Source organism: Phaethon aethereus (genome assembly GCF_964289735.1).
Source record: "Phaethon aethereus genome assembly, chromosome: Z".
Taxonomy (NCBI): domain Eukaryota; kingdom Metazoa; phylum Chordata; class Aves; order Phaethontiformes; family Phaethontidae; genus Phaethon; species Phaethon aethereus.
The window spans coordinates 15,105,596-15,121,310 of NC_138577.1; the positions used below are offsets into that span (position 1 = coordinate 15,105,596).

General features: G+C 39.5%; 1 protein-coding gene across 1 annotated transcript in view; it reads left to right on the forward strand.

Moving 5' to 3' along the window:
* Positions 1-590: 590 nt before the first annotated feature.
* The window catches only part of LOC309415952 (nipped-B-like protein), a 101,501-nt gene continuing 86,376 nt past the window's right edge, over positions 591-15,715 (forward strand). The window contains exons 1-6 of the mRNA XM_082013687.1: positions 591-1,295; positions 4,096-4,261; positions 5,403-5,533; positions 11,124-11,223; positions 12,865-13,016; positions 13,874-14,034. Of these exons, the coding sequence (XP_081869813.1) occupies positions 1,232-1,295; positions 4,096-4,261; positions 5,403-5,533; positions 11,124-11,223; positions 12,865-13,016; positions 13,874-14,034 (774 nt within the window). The 5' untranslated portion in view covers positions 591-1,231. The remainder of the gene's footprint in view (positions 1,296-4,095; positions 4,262-5,402; positions 5,534-11,123; positions 11,224-12,864; positions 13,017-13,873; positions 14,035-15,715) is intronic.

Below are 15,715 nucleotides of genomic sequence, written 5' to 3' on the forward strand. Positions count from 1 at the left end.
ACTGCTATATATATATATACCAGTATTTATTAGTACTGTCCTATATAATGCCATTGGTGTCTCATAAGAAAGAATGAGGTAAAAACTACTAAGGAAATGACAGTGATCTTTTGATTTGTACGTCTTGCAGAAGTAATTATCAAAAACTTTGACTTGTAAAGTAGGTGGTTTTAGCATCTTCAGTAGATAGCATAAATGCCTACAGAAGAAGTCTTTTTACTGTTTCCCAAACTGTTAACATAGGTGCCTGCCTATAATAGGTAACCATATGTATATCAAATTCCTTTAATTTACTTGGTTTGTCTTCAGAAAATATTAAGTTCAATTTTTGTCATTTTGTTAGAATAGTAGTGGATTGTGAGGTGTGATCTCGGTAAATATTTGTTGTTTTGGAACTGCAGTTGAAATTATTGTGACGATCTTTTTTTTTCTTTGGCAGTGTAGACCTCATTACAGTTGGGATCTTTTATAGTTAGTGATAACTGGGTGAAGAAATTCCTTTTTCAGTAGCTGACTATAAACTGTGCTCTTTCACAGGAAATAAACGAGCGAGGTCAGTGGTGGCTAAACCTCTTCTTTGTGTGGAGGGGATGATACAGCTTCTGGTAGTAGTTTGACCGGACAGTGTTTAATATTAAAGAGAGATTTTCAGCTTGATTTTGAAATACCTACTACTTTTGTGTTTGTATTTGCCACTTGGTTTACACCTTGAATTTTGCATCGGTAAATTACTCCTTTTGGTTTTGCTAACCTCTTCTTATATGATAAGTATCTCCTCCTGCAGAAATGGGAAGTGAATATAGCAGCTAATAACTTAAACTGGTTATGCATTAAGTGCTATCCAGTGCAGTATGAGCTAACAGAAGTTTTCTTACCAATTTTTGAGTTGGTACAGTATAACCTGAGCAAATCTTACTTTGATTGCCTTATCTTGCATCTTTTTTGGTGAAGGAGACTGCTTCTGAGAGCAGAAGCTTGCCTTTGGATTGCTTAATACCATTTGATATTTAAAGTCTACATTGTCCTACCCACTCTAGTACACAGCTGAAGGTATAGTATGTGTTTCATTTATGTTACTGAATTTAAAATTCTAACAAAGTAAACTGAAAATTTTCATTTATTTCTGTTCCTTTTTTTTTTTTTTTTTTTAGTGCTTGGGAGATGGGAAGTAATGATAGCTGGCACCTGAACTAAAATATCTGTGTACACACTACTATCCCAGAACTTCAGGATGAATGGGGATATGCCTCATGTTCCCATCACTACTCTTGCCGGGATTGCTAGTCTTACAGACCGTAAGTACTCTTCTTTTTCTTGTCTTTACTATGCTTTATCTAGCCCTTCAGTAAACACGTGCATTTCCAAACTATGAAAAATAGTTTTATTTTAATAGCTCTTAAAGGTAAATCTGTTCAAAATCAGATGTGGCATTAAAAATGTTATTTTTGTCATTGCTTGAATTTTAAAAATCTATTCAAATAAAACATGCTAGTTTAAACATGAAATGAAATGTAGATTAAAAAAAACCTTAAGGAAACCTGGAACAAAGTATAGGCATTCATTGTTTGTTTGGAATGTCATTCAGTAGCATGTCTGGGTGCCCCACAAATAGAGAAAAACATATAAATGATAAAATGCTTCTCTAAAGCATACATTTCATCATCGTTACTGGAGGGAGGGAGGAGGCGGGGGAGCAAGAGAGGGGCAGAGAGACAGGGAGGGAGGATTAGAGTGGTGCTCAGCTAACTGGAGAGAATTGTGGAATATGCTGAATATACTTGAAACCTCGTTCCTTAGTTTCGGACGAGGTACAAAAAAGTTGCTCTAATTAATACTCTAATTACTAGGTACAAAGAATGGCTGCTAGAATGGAAATAAAGAGCTGAGCCTGTGAGTCTTCTTTCTCGACTGTTGTGCCTACAGAAGGAGCAGATGTGGGGGTGTGCTGACTTTAAATATGTCAGGAAGACAAAATGCAAGGAAAGGAAAGAACTATTTACATTACAAGCTGACACTGGCACAAAACCAAATGGTTAAAATGTGACTAAAAATAAATATGTAGTGAAAACTAAGAGGAGGTTTATTATTCCTATAATGAGGTCCTAGAACAACCGTTGCGGTAAGAGCAGTTGGGACAAAGATGCATCTTGTTTGTGAAATGTAAGGAAGAGTTTATAGCTCCATTGTCTGTCTGAGGATAATTGGGCTCAGTGACCCAGGTGCTTCTTCCGAGTGCTTTTTTTTAGTATGATACTGTTGAAATTTGGAGACTTTCCAAGAGACAGTGAAAGTATATACCCAGCAATTGAATTTAATTGCCTACAGTAAAAAAAAGCAGATGTATTGGAGGAAAAAACCCACTTCTTCATGTCCTTCTGATATCCTGAAATATCGGATTGGAAGATGCTGCTTATGTATTTAGATGTGTCTGTATATGTCCTTATGTAGCTTTAACAATGGTCCATCCTGATGCAAATAATACGTTTCCGGGCAGTTTTCCAGCATGAAGTATTTGTGGGTAAGGTCCTAGAGAAAGTCAAAATACTTAACTGCTAGAAATCACTGGTCAGACTCCTAGTGCGGAGTTTCTGGAAACACTGAACTACCTTTGGTGGGGTCAGCCCTTGTGTTAGGTGCATTTGCTTCTTCATCTGTTGCATTTACCTGATGTCTAGCAGCAGGAGCAACTGAACGAGAAAGGCTTGTAACTGCTTCCGCTTATTTTTTTCCATGTGAAAAGAAGGAACTGGAGTGGGCAAGACCTCTTGCCCTAAAAGCGCAGAGGACAGGATGACTAGAGGCAGTAGAATAAGCTAGTTAACGAGCTGAATTTGCGCTGTTTTAAGAAATATGTTTTGCTGATCTTGCTAATTTTTCCAGGTTTCTGGCACATTGAAGGTAATCTGATGCAAGTAGCAAAAGCTACCTGTTTTAATATATTATACGCTTTAATTTGAATGGCAATTTATTTCTAAACACAGTGATGATATGCATTATATAGGGGGAAAAATACTGGAATTCCCTCCCTTTTTTATTTTTAATAATGAATTTCAAACTATAAAAGAGCCAAAAGAGTGTCTTTGACTTCATTTTTCTGAAGCTATTTCTAAAGGTTCAGTTAAAACGTTTATCTCGAGCTGTAATCAGGCTGGGAGCTTGAAGTTAGAGTCAGCTTGTTTTCCTGGACCCCTGAAGATGACTTCTCCATGCAGCTAGCTTTTTGGCCTCTTCTGGCTCACTCTCCTCTTGTCTGTGTAGCTCTGCAAATCACCTGGTCAGGGCTTCTCATATGGTACACTTCTTTGTTATGTCTGTAGACTCAAGCATGCCCTCTGCAAGTATAGTGTGCTCATTTGTAATCTGGAATATTGTGATGGGTGTTTTCATTAAAGCCTTTTATCAAGATTTGTAAGTGGGTCTATGGACTGAATTAGCATTTTAGTGATCATGCCAACCAATGATATCTTCTCTTTTCTTGAGAAGATGACTTATATAGAAATAAATACAACAAGAGAAGAATAAATGGAGAATTTAATTAGTGGCTTAAACTGGTTTTTGGGGTTGTTTGGTTTTTTTGGTGGGCTGTTTGGTTTTGGTTTTTTCTACCCTGACCATACAAAGTGGGAACACTAATGAAATATGAAGATCAGAGCAGAAAACTTAAAGTATGCTTAATGCACTTAAATGCTCAATGCATTTACAGCACTGCACGCAGTGACAAGGATTTGGCCTCTCCTTCCTTTATCAGTGCTTTTGGCTCCAAGAGGAAACTGCCATATTAACATATTAAATAACTTAATGTTCTGGAATGTCTAAAAGTATGTTTCTCTTCATGATACTTGCTTTAGCACAGTTAAATATTTACAATAATACGGCAATATAACCTGTGGATTTGACTGCATTACTTTGTTTAAAACAGAGTCCAGCCTTTGTGTGTGCGTTTATGATTAAAAAAATCCAGAAGCCTTCCCTATATTTTCAATTCAGTTGTCAAGTTTTCTTTCTTAGTCACGCGAGGGAGTAAGAAGGTGTCCGTATTTGTATGCTTGTGTTTCATGAAATGATTCTGAACTCCTTTCTGTTTCCTGATAACAGTTTTGAACCAGCTGCCTCTTCCATCACCTTTACCTGCTACAACAACAAAAAGCCTTCTTTTCAATGGGCGGATAGCTGAAGAGGTGAACTGCCTTCTGGCTTGCAGGGATGAAAATCTGGTTTCACAGCTTGTCCACAGTCTCAATCAGGTGTCAACAGATCACATGTATGTATTTTGAACTTCAGCTGTATCAGTTGACCACCCTTATTCCTTGAAACCAAAAGTAACTGGATTGACAAGGATGTTTGTGAGAATCGGAAGATTAGAACATGCAGATTTTTTACGAGGCTTGCTTAGCAGATGACTGCTATATGAGCCAAGTGTTTCGGTCAGTCCCAACATTAATAATTGTCCAGCAGCCCTTCTCCCTAACAGTGGGGGTTATTTTCTAGGTCTGATGCTTGTTCCATTCTTGCTGGCTAGGAGTGCAGACTTTGTGCTGTTGATGGTGCAATGCTCATTTGTGTTCCACTTGTGCATAGACAAATTATATACCCAGTATCAGACAGCAGGAAAATTTTTTGAGACACCCATGTAAGACCCATGTCAATTCTGATTAGGTATTGAACTTGAATAACCAGCAAGTATGCTAATGTATTCTCTTTTTGTTAATTTTATGTGTTGGTTTTTTTTTTTTTAATTTTTCCCTGGTGTCCTTTGAATTGTCTTATGCTGACCACCCTGTCTGTTTCCTACGTGTTCCAATCAACTGTTTTAATCAAATGGAAGTAGCCTTTAAAAGTCCTCAAAGCAAACAATAAGTGAAAGCACGGGTGCATTTATAGAAAACCCATGAGATTTTTTTTATGGTTCAGAGAGAATCCTGTGATGTCACCTGTGGCAATTTCCCTCTTTAAAATAAAAGATTCGCAAAGCGGTGGTCTGCAACCTGCATGTTATACATTCATGCAGACGTTATTTTCACTCCTACGATAAGACTTCCCTGATGTTATGCCAAAGTGTTCCTTTATGGAGAAGATCACGATGTAAAAGTGGGCATAAGAACCTTTTTGTAACAGTCTGAAAGTGACAGCCTTGCATGCTGTGGTAACAGAAAATAAGTTACTGTGCTTAGTAAGAGAAACTGAGTTTGAAGACTAGGAGGAATACCTCTTCTGCCATTCCTTAAAGAAGAGAGGGGAAAAAATAGAGACAGGGAACAGTGCTTTGCAGACTTGTTTTTTTCTATATTTTAACCATAAATTGTCTTCTTTCATTTTGGTTCTTTGTTTTTTTACTTGACTCATAGTTTCTTATAATTTGAAAATGCATTTGCCTCTTTATTTGCTTACTTCCACAATTCCAGAGAGTTGAAAGATAACCTTGGCAGTGATGATCCAGAGGGAGATATACCAGTCTTGCTGCAGGCTATCCTGGCAAGGAATCCTAATGTTTTCAGGGAGAAAAGCATGCAAAACAGATACGGGGTACAAAGCGGTAAGGATTTTTGATTATTTATTGACTGCGTTTTATGTTGTTCTGTAAGTTTAGGGGACTGACACTAACCACAAATAGAAGAGCACAACTGTGATGTTTATGCCTTACCTGGTGTTTGGTAGTGATATAAAGCTACGTACCTTGGCACCTTCTAAAAACGATTTTATTAGAATAAGCATGGAAAGAAACTCTAAGGTGTATTTTTGTAAAAACCGTTTCATTTCAGTACGAAGTTTAACCTCTAGGATGAGTGATGGGATTTTATTTTAAAATAATTTTGTTTGAATTTCTTTAGGCCTAGATTCATAGGTTTGTCTTAGTAAATAACTGAAGTTGGAAAAAAATCTGTAGAATTACAGTGTACCATTGCAGCGGTAGTTCGTAACAGTTCTGGGGCAAGGAATAAAGTTGAATGGGCCACACTTAACAGCTCCTCCCTGCCATTCCTCGTCTGAGCAATTCGTGATGCCCCGCAGATTTTACTCTTCTGACAGCCAGTTCTCTTCTGCGGTGTAGTGGGATATACACTACAGCAAAGATGAAGAAGGAGAGAGACCAAGCAAAGGATTAATTGGACCAATTCTAGCTGTAGACCTGGAGGCTTGCAGCTGAAGTATGTGCCTTAAATACCAAACGATGAAACGAGTAGGGGAATTTCCAGAGTGTCTGCAGTATGAGGATAAAGCCTTGCTAGCGCTGTGGGGGTATAGATAGAAGTGTTACGAGAGTCCACGGGGGATAGGAAGCGTAGGGTGTTTTTGGAGGGGAAAAATAATAAAATGAGATTATTAGGTTTGTTCACCTAGGCTAGTGAGTAAAAGCCATACAACATTTGAAAAGAACTTGCGAAGGAGAGAACACATAATGCTCCTTGAAAGAAGGCAGAAATTTCCTGGAATGAAAATGTGAAAGACAGGGCTAAATGTCTGTAGGTTCACTGATAGATATATCCTGAAATTTAAGCTCTGAAAACAGGCTCCAGATCCTGTGTTTAGCGGTAGCCGTGGCAGAGTATGACTTTTCCAGCTGTGGGAATAGTTGTGACTGCCCTGCCAGCACGCAGAGTGGTCCCACAAAGAACATACGCTTGAATTAGAGTTTTCCACCAGTTTTGTAGAGTAGAAGAATTTTTTTCTGCTGTCTGTTGAGTCCAGCACGTGGTGAAGTCAGCGCTGGGTACCGTGACCCAGTATTTGTAACACCCACAATGGAGGAGGAACGAAGGTGGAAGCCCCTGTCTATTTACCCAGCCTGGGGTGGGTGTGTGCACCAGGATCCCTTGAGTGTCAGTTCCTGTGTTGGTATGGAGAAAGGGACTTCAAATTCATTTCTCCTAGCCTTCATTCCTGGTGCAGGAACAGGAGGCTCACGTGGCTAAAGAACTACGTTAGGCACGGAATAACATTCTCGGTTCAGTACAGTTTGTCAGGAAGTAAAGACATCTTCAGAAAGCGAAATACTGTGTTTAGAATTCTTGTGAGTGTAAGGTAAAGCACAAGTAGAATTCTGTGCTGATGTTTTGTCCCATGTTCATACTGATCTGTAGTTCAACATCAAGTTTAGAGCAAGAATTGTTTTTAGTTATGGTGAATAAATGGTGCAAGAAGCATGTATTTCGTGACGATGTGGACACTTCCTCCCTCTTCGTGTCCGGAGCAGGCACCCCTCACCTTCCCCCCACCATTGCTGGCGTATTTTGTTTCAGGTAACGTAGCGGCAATGTGCAAACTCTTATTCCCAGCCTTTTGATCACAGTCCCACGGTCGAAGCAGTCTTCATACACCTTAGACTTCTAGACTGGAGTTTTAGTCAGATTTTTCAGATGGTTTTCTGCTACCAGGTTGTCTGAACAGACTGAGTCACATCACCATGTGGTGTCAGGGCTAACTTTGTAAAAGGGCAAAATGTTAATTTTATTTTAGACCTTTTTCATCAGGTGACGTGGAGGGTTCTGGGTGCCATCTTGCAACTGCATCTGTCTTGCATCTTACAGTGTTTGAGGGAAGTCGTTTTCTTTATAAATATTTATTTAAACTTAAGATATTATTTAGTTTCCGTTTTCATAATAATTTCTTTTGCTTTTCCCTCTCGACACTTTGGCTTTGTCTTTCAGCAGGTGTGTGTTGGAAGATCAGCTAAAATAGTGTACTGCAATAGGTTAGTATTCATAGCGTCGCTTAGGCTTCAGGAAGGACTTAAGATTCACCTTATGCCATTTATCAGAACTCATCAATTTGGGGGGACCAAAGTCTTATGCCTCTTTCCATAAACACCAATTCCTTGCATAATGTTTTTTATTTATACAAGAATTCAAGTGCACGTGTGCCTGTAAAAGGGAAAAACGTTGCAGACATACACGTCAATAAGAGTGCATATTTAACTGAAAAATCACCTCTTGCTGAGCAGTCCTAGCTTAAGCATGCATGATGCTGTAATGCAGTTTAATTGTACAAAACTTCTTCTGAGACCTTGAGCTGTGTTTTTACGTAGTGCATTCTCTGGCATTTAGCAGGAATGCTAAAATGGACTTAAGCGTATCACTTTTTTCCAAGCAAAAAAACTATAGTCAAGTCTGGGAGTATGTGTTAAGGAAACTAATTTTAGTAATGTGACTACAAGGACAATGTTTTCTCAAACCTGAACGTTACCAACATTCAAAATTAATCTTGTGTTTAAAAGAAATCTTAACTATTTAAGGTATGAAAGTGCACAGTGGAGCCATAAATCTGCTGCTTAGTGATATGACGACAGTGTAATAAAGGTACAAGAAAATATTTTAGTGCTAATGGCTACGGGCTATTTTCAACTCCTTTTTAGACTAAATGTTTGGGGCTCATTTTTACTACTTTCACCTTACAGCATTATCTGGTGTGCTTGTTATCTGTCTGGAAACTTAGGAAATGCTGGGTTGTTGTTGTTGTTGGTTAGTTGGTGTTTTTTGGTTTGTTTTTGTTGTGGGGTTTTTTTTTTTCATTTTTCCTCTAGGTTACCCAGGTTGTGTCTCCCATGCCCCCCTCTCCCAAACAGAGAGAAGTGAGAGCTGTCCGTCACACAATAAGCTTTAGTTTGTTTGTTGTTTTTTTTTTTTTAAACGGCATTAAAAATGGATTAATTTATATATTTTCTGTCATTCTCTTAGCGAAAACCTACCCCACCTGTGATTCAAGACGTGTTTTAAATTTAGGGAGGAGACAATAAATGGCTAAATTTTTCAAGTATGTTGAAAGTGCAGTCTGTGCTTTAAGCATAAACGGAACCTTCGTCTGTGTAGTTCACGCTCGTTCGGGCACATTCTGTCAGCTTTCTGTACATGAATGTTCAGGGTTGGCAGTTTGACGGAAAGACCGTACCCAGCCGCGCTGAGAGCGGCAGTGAGAGGTGAGCGGGCAGCGGGCACGCCGGGCACTGCCGCCAGCACAAAACCCCCAGATGTTCCCCCTCACTTGCCTCTGTGCGAGGCGGCCAGCGTCCGTTTAAACGGATTTTGCGGGAGCTGAGGAGTCCCTTCTGTTACTCGGCACAACGAAATGTCCTGTGTATTGAAGTACGGAGGTCTCTGATTTTTTTACCTTTTTTTTTTCCAGCACAACATGGGACTTTCACTCCTGCTCCGCGGTAGTTTGCCTGCGCTAAAGTGCTTGGAATGCAGCACTTAACACCTCCCGGGAGGCAGCAGCGGCTGCGTTCGTGGGAGGTTATCCCGACTCTCCTCTGCTGGGGAGAAGGGAAGAGAGAAGAGGGTGGCAGGGTGGATTTCTGAAACTCCTTTGGCTTGTGTGAATATTGCAGTATTGAAATCGGTGATAGCAACTGGAGGATTGACAGCTCCCAAATGCTCTGGACTGGGGACCCCAGTCAGCCTTCTGTCTAACGTTTGCCTTGAAGTATTTGTACTGCTGATGTGCTTTTACCCACGGCTGTGGATCACTTGCTGTGCCTTCCCGAGCTGCAGCACGCACGAGAGTTCTGCCACTGTTTTAGCTGCAAGGCATTTGATCCTCTCCTTAAAATAACTTAAATGAATTTTAAGTTTTTGTGTCTCTGCATCACTTCAACTTCCAGTGTCGTGCTGTCGTTAGGGAATTCTTTACACCTGTATCGAAGAGTGGTAAAAAAAATTCCTTTAAATACTCCCTAACAGTGATGCAAGTTAGGAGAGAATAGAACAGGGTATTTCACTTGGAAGGGACCTACAGTGATCATCTAGTCTAACTGCCTGACCACTTCAGGGGTGACCAACAGTTCAAGCAAGTTGTTAGGGGCATTGTCCAAATGCCTCTTAAACGAGGAACTTTCAAGTGCCTTGGTACTTGCAGCTTGCCAGCCAGTACAAGTCCCGAATTTCCAAAGCATGACTGTGGGGACCTCCAGGCTGTGGGAGCCTACAGTTGGGATATTGGTTCTGCTTTGCAGTTGCAGAGATATTTCAGCACCTTCCTTGATAACACTCTGTTGTGGTTTAACCCCAGCCGGCAGCTAAGCACCACGCAGCCTGTCACCCACGCCCCCATGGTGGGACAGGGGAGAGAACTGGAAGAGTAAAAGTGAGAAAACTTGTGGGTTGAGGTAAAGACAGTTTAATAGCTGAAGTAAAAGCTGTGCACGCAAGCAAAGCAAGACAAGGAATTTGTTCACCACGTCTCATGGGCAGGCAGGTGTTCAGGCATCTCCAGGGAAGCAGGGCTCCATCACATGTAGCAGTTACTTGGGAAGACAAACGCCATCACTCTGAATGTCCCTCCTCCCCCTCCTTCTTCATCGCCCCAGCTTCATACACCGAGCATGACACTGTGCGGTATGGAGCATCCCTTTGGCCAGCCGGGCCAGCTGTCCCGGCCGTGCCGCCCCCAGCTCCCCGTGCACCCTGCGCCTGCTCGCTGGCAGGGCAGAGCCTGAGGAGCTGGACAGTCCTTGACTGCTTAGCCACAACCCGAAACATCAGCACGTTATCAACACTTTTTCATCCCAAATCCAAAGCATAGCCTCACACTAGCTTCTGGGAAGAAAATTTATCTCTATTCCAGCCAAAACCCGGACACATTCCTTACAAGCGTACTGGAGGTGGAATAGAAAGCTTTTGTCGCTGCGTAGAAAGGAACCACGCAGGCATTATGTGAGAGTTGGGAGTATCTTGCAGCACTCAGCCTGAGGTGATTGTTTCCTGGACTTGCTCTGAAAATGGGAGATAAGTTTTCTGTGTTCTTCTGACTTGTGAAGTTTCTGGATCTTTTAATTATTGGCACATTGAGTACTGTACACACCAACCTGGGGTGTGGAGTACGTGTCCTGTTACAAAACGTTTCTCTACGGGCAGGTTTTAGCTTGGGAAGCTCTAAGGAACCGAGGAAGGAACTGCTGTTAGTATTTGTAGCTGACACTGCTTTAGGGAGCATTTTTTAATGTAATGATGTGAATTGGATGTCTTATATGGAATCGGTGATTTCTAATGTTTTCTAACAGTTGTGGGTAGATGATGTTAATGTCTGTGAAGTTTATAATCTCTTTGTGTACAGTAATTTCTGAAAGGAGCTACTTCGTTGGTTAAAAAGGAAATGTGTGTAAAGTAATGCTGCTATCTTCCTTTTAACAGGGATGATGATGTCGCAGTTTAACATTTCTCAGAATTCCATGCGTGGTAGTCCTGCATCTTCCAATTATCAGCAAACCACTATCTCACACAGCCCGTCCAGGTAATTCCTTCTTTTAAACGGGGTGGGAGAGGCAGCGAACGGCAAATTCTTCCTACCGTGGCAGTCAATTCCTGCTGCAAGCATGTGAGTGGAAGGCGATCAGCGTCCAGACGGATTTGTGTGACAGCGGGGGGAGTTTCTTCAGCTGGCAAAGAAAGGTCTTTCTGTCGGTGAATTAATGTTTGTAGTCTAAGGATTAGTCATGATTCTCCGCTCTCTCTCCCTCCCATAATTTTGGCAAACTTCCTTTCCTGCTTGAGGAGTCCCCCTGCCTCCTGGCACCCCTCCAGCTGTTCTCTACCTGTGTCAGAGGCTGAGCCTGGTGGCAGGAGGACAGGAGAGAAGAGGCTGGTGTGTTCCAGCATGTGTCACAGGACCAGTGTGACAGGAGGGCGGCAGGGAAGGCTTGTTAAAGCATGGAGTAGTGCCGTGACAGTTACACAAAAGGCCGCTCAGAGGAGGATGGGCCCCGTACTTTGTCCAGTCTTCCAGCAGCACCCTCACCAGCTTTCTGGTTCTTTTTTAAACTTAGGAGCATTGGCCAGGAGCACGTACCTATAGTCCAGGCCTCTATTAATATAATAAAGCACTCTGGACTCGAGGAAAGAGTTCTGTATGTAGTTTCAACCCAGTTACTGGGCTTTAACAGGTTTCATCTTCAGTTACCAGATACCATGATTAAAATAAACCTATTTCCCATTTCACTTCAAGTCACTGTAATTGTTTTGGCAAATGAAATGCTCTGTATCTGCACAAAAACCAGTACACTTTTTTACTTTTATATCTGAAAGGGATATTGAAGAAGGTTTTTTGAATTGTGAATATTACAATGAGTATTACAAAATCTTCTCAAAATCCTTGCAAAATCCCTGTGTTAAAGACTTTGCTGTGTCTTTCTACGGAAGCCGACCTTCACAGAGTTGCTATCTAGAGCTGAGGGTTGTGGAAGCATGTAATGTACTTTCTGAAGTATTTGTTTGGTTTAGTTTTATTTTGAAAAGCTGATATAAGAATGTAAGTTATAATGTGCATGTATTATTCTCTCAAGCCTGTGTTATTTTTAGGGCTTCCTATCTGTAGAATCAGTCTAAGGTGAAGCCAGGGAAAGAATAAGCTGTATTCAGTGGACCTGGGCTCAGGTCCCACCTAACTGCCTATCGCACTCCAATATGTTGGCAGCATAGCTCTGTTAGATGAAACGCTTTGAAATCTTACAGGAAAAATCATTTTTAGAGTAGATGGCTCCTTGTTAATCCTAGTGACCTAGTTGGTAATTAAAACTTGGCTGTCACTTTCGTTCAAACTTCTAGGACAAACTTTTGGAAATTGCAGATCTTATTTTAGTACGTGTTTGTGTCATTGTTTCCTGTCCCTAGGTGGGAAATGCTTTAAGAATGCTTTTTATTCTATTCCTTACTTTTACTGAAGTAGTACCCAAGTTGTGACTCTTAAGTAATAGATTGAAATTGGGAAGGTATTGACAGCTTAAAATACTGCTTTTGAGGGAGATTGTTGATTGTGTTGGAATTTTAAATCTGAAAGAAGTTGTAGTGTTCTGAGTGTATAATATTTCAAAAGAAACAACACTCATCTAAATTTGATTTTCCAGCTTTTATAAACATTTTTGAATTTTCTTTTTAGCCGGTTTGTGCCACCACAGACAAGCTCTGGGAACAGATTTTTGGCACAACAGAACAGTCCAGTGCCTAGTCCATATGCTCCTCAAAGCCCTGCAGGATACATGCCATATTCACATCCTCCTAGTTACACACCACATCCTCAGATGCAGCAAGGTAAGCCTGTGATGTTTGCTTTATTCTCCTACCTCACAGCAGCTTTACTTTCATGGGCGCGTTTCATGGCTTTCTAATTTCAATAGAAAAAAATCAAAACAACCCAAAAACTTTTATTTGTTAGCTATGGCCATCATTTATCTGTACTAGCAAAAACCTCGTTTTTGCCAATGTAACCTTAGTTTTGCTGACAGTTTATTTAGCCTTACCAAACCTTTGTAGTGCCAAGTATTATGCTCGAGGTATATTTCTTTGGCTAGAATATGCTCGAGGTATGCAGTAACTGGCAAAGATGACCTTCAGAATGAATGGATTTCTTTGTTCTTCCCTTTTCTAAAAACAATCGTCAACAACATGAACACTGTTAAAGTATCTAGACTTTTATTTTGTTGGTAAGTATCTCTTTGGACTCTTTTAAATCATTTGTTCTGAAAGTTTAGCATTATGCTTAGAATATATATGGCTGTTCTGTATGTAATGTTGTATGTTTCATTAATTCCTTGGAAGTTACTAAATATAGTGAATACAAATTATATAGAGTAAAACAAAGTTTTCTATAACCAGTAAGAATATGATACCGACCATAATTAGGATGGATGTGAGGGGAAACTTGGCTAATCCATATATGGGATTTAGGTTTTTAATCTTCTTGAAAATTAAAATCTTAGATAGCTAATTTTATTCAAGGTTTTTGTGGCAAAAGAATTTCCTCAAAAAGTTGTATTCTTGTTCAGATTTCAGACCTCTTGCACCCAACTCATTAATATGCAATAGTATTGTATTTTCTCAGAAACTTCTAGAGGGTTAATGAATGTGTGAATATATCAGTATAGTTACTTATATTTCTTGTATTTCAGCTTCAGTATCCAGTCCCATAGTCACAGCTGGGATGAGGAACCTCCATGAAAATAAGGTTTCAAGTCAGTTATCTGGAAATTCAGCTAATCATCATGCTGATAGTTCTAGACATGGCTCAAGTGAAGACTACCTACAGATGGTGCACAGACTAAGTAGTGATGTATGTTACCTAAATAAGTTTATTACAATAAAGCAAGTATTTAGTATGATAGAGCAAGTATGTGTTTAGCTGCCTTAGAAGTCAGATTGTTGTCATTCATGTATAAAACCACTGAAAATATATTTCAATCTCAGATGTGTACACTCAGCAATACAATTTTAATGTGTGAGGTTTTATTTTTTCTAGATCTCCCTGTCCTTTGGAACTGTTGCTAACATTCATTCTGATGGAATTAGGAAAATTAAAAAATCTTCAAATAATCTTGTATGTGAGTTTATCATAAAGAAATTGCATAGCGTTATGCTTAGAATATATATGCAATTACTGTAGTAATATGTTGATATAAACAATAGTAGATTCTAAATAGGTGTGTAGTTAACTTGTCTCTCTGAAGATCCCTGCAACTGTCAATTAGGCTTGATGTATTTTAGTAACCTATTGGGTAATATAGTAGTGTTGTCAAAGGCAAGAATGCGTATGGACATTTTTTCTTACTAGTCTATTATATGCTTTTATGGCCTGGTTTCTTTGTAAGAAGTTTTCCCTTAGTGGTTTTTATTTCATGTGGGAGAAATTAATTTTGAAATCTTGGATCTAAAGAAAAAAATCCCCAACTTTCTCCCACATTTTTTGAACTACTTAATGTACTAGCTAAAGTTACATGAAAGAACTGCATGTATTCAGATACCTCAATAGGAGCCACGTTAGAATATTAGCTACTGAAATAGCCAGTTAAATTAGGAAACAGATTAAATAACCTTAGAACTTCTTTGAAGACTACCTTTGTGTGAATTTACTTTTTACAGGAATGGAGTTTTTGCAATTTGTTTATAATTATAGGAATTGTCTCTTTATAGATATAAGGGTTGTTAGTTTGTTCTTTGCCAAAATGTTACCATAGATGCTGTATAAAAAACAGTGCTAGAAATGGGAAATACTGTTCTACAGAAGTAAATCTAGTAAAATCTAATAAATTTAGCCTAAATCTAGTTAGGGAATTGAGTGAATGAATACACTTGTGACCCACAGAGGGCTCCATGAAAGCAATAAAAACCTCATGTAAGCCATTAAATAGGAATTGGAATAATGGGTTTCATATTTTATTTTAAGGTAGTGTGGGAGCAAAAAAGACACATTTACATTCTTAAAGATAACGCATGGACATCATTACATTGTAATTGGTATTATATTATGAAGAAGATTGTCAGAAATTATGAATTCCCTTCTGTGCAAAACTGAGAAGGCATTAGAACTTGTTTTCCATGTTTGGGAAGTGCATCCTATTGCCATTGAGTTGTTTCCTATCTAACTGTCGAGACAGGCAAATAACAAGCTAAAGCCACTCCAGTAGTGTTTTACATGAGCCTACCTTAGCTGCTGCAGTGGGAGCGTCAGAGATTTTATTCAGTCCTGATGCGTGTATGCTGGAGAATATAAATACAAAGTGTTAATTTGTTTAACTGTAAAAGTAAGATGGCATTCTAGGTAAGCTTTAAGGGTAAGTTAAGGGAAAAAATGGTGGGTTTGTTTTAAAAATCTATATTTTATGCTCAGTTTCTTTCAGTTGGTATTGTATAGAGCTCATGTACCTGCTTTTCAGCTCTTTACTATGAGTGCTTGTTAACAAAAAAGTTCTAAATGGAATCTTGGTGTAAACCAAAAGTGCTTATTTAGCTAGGGG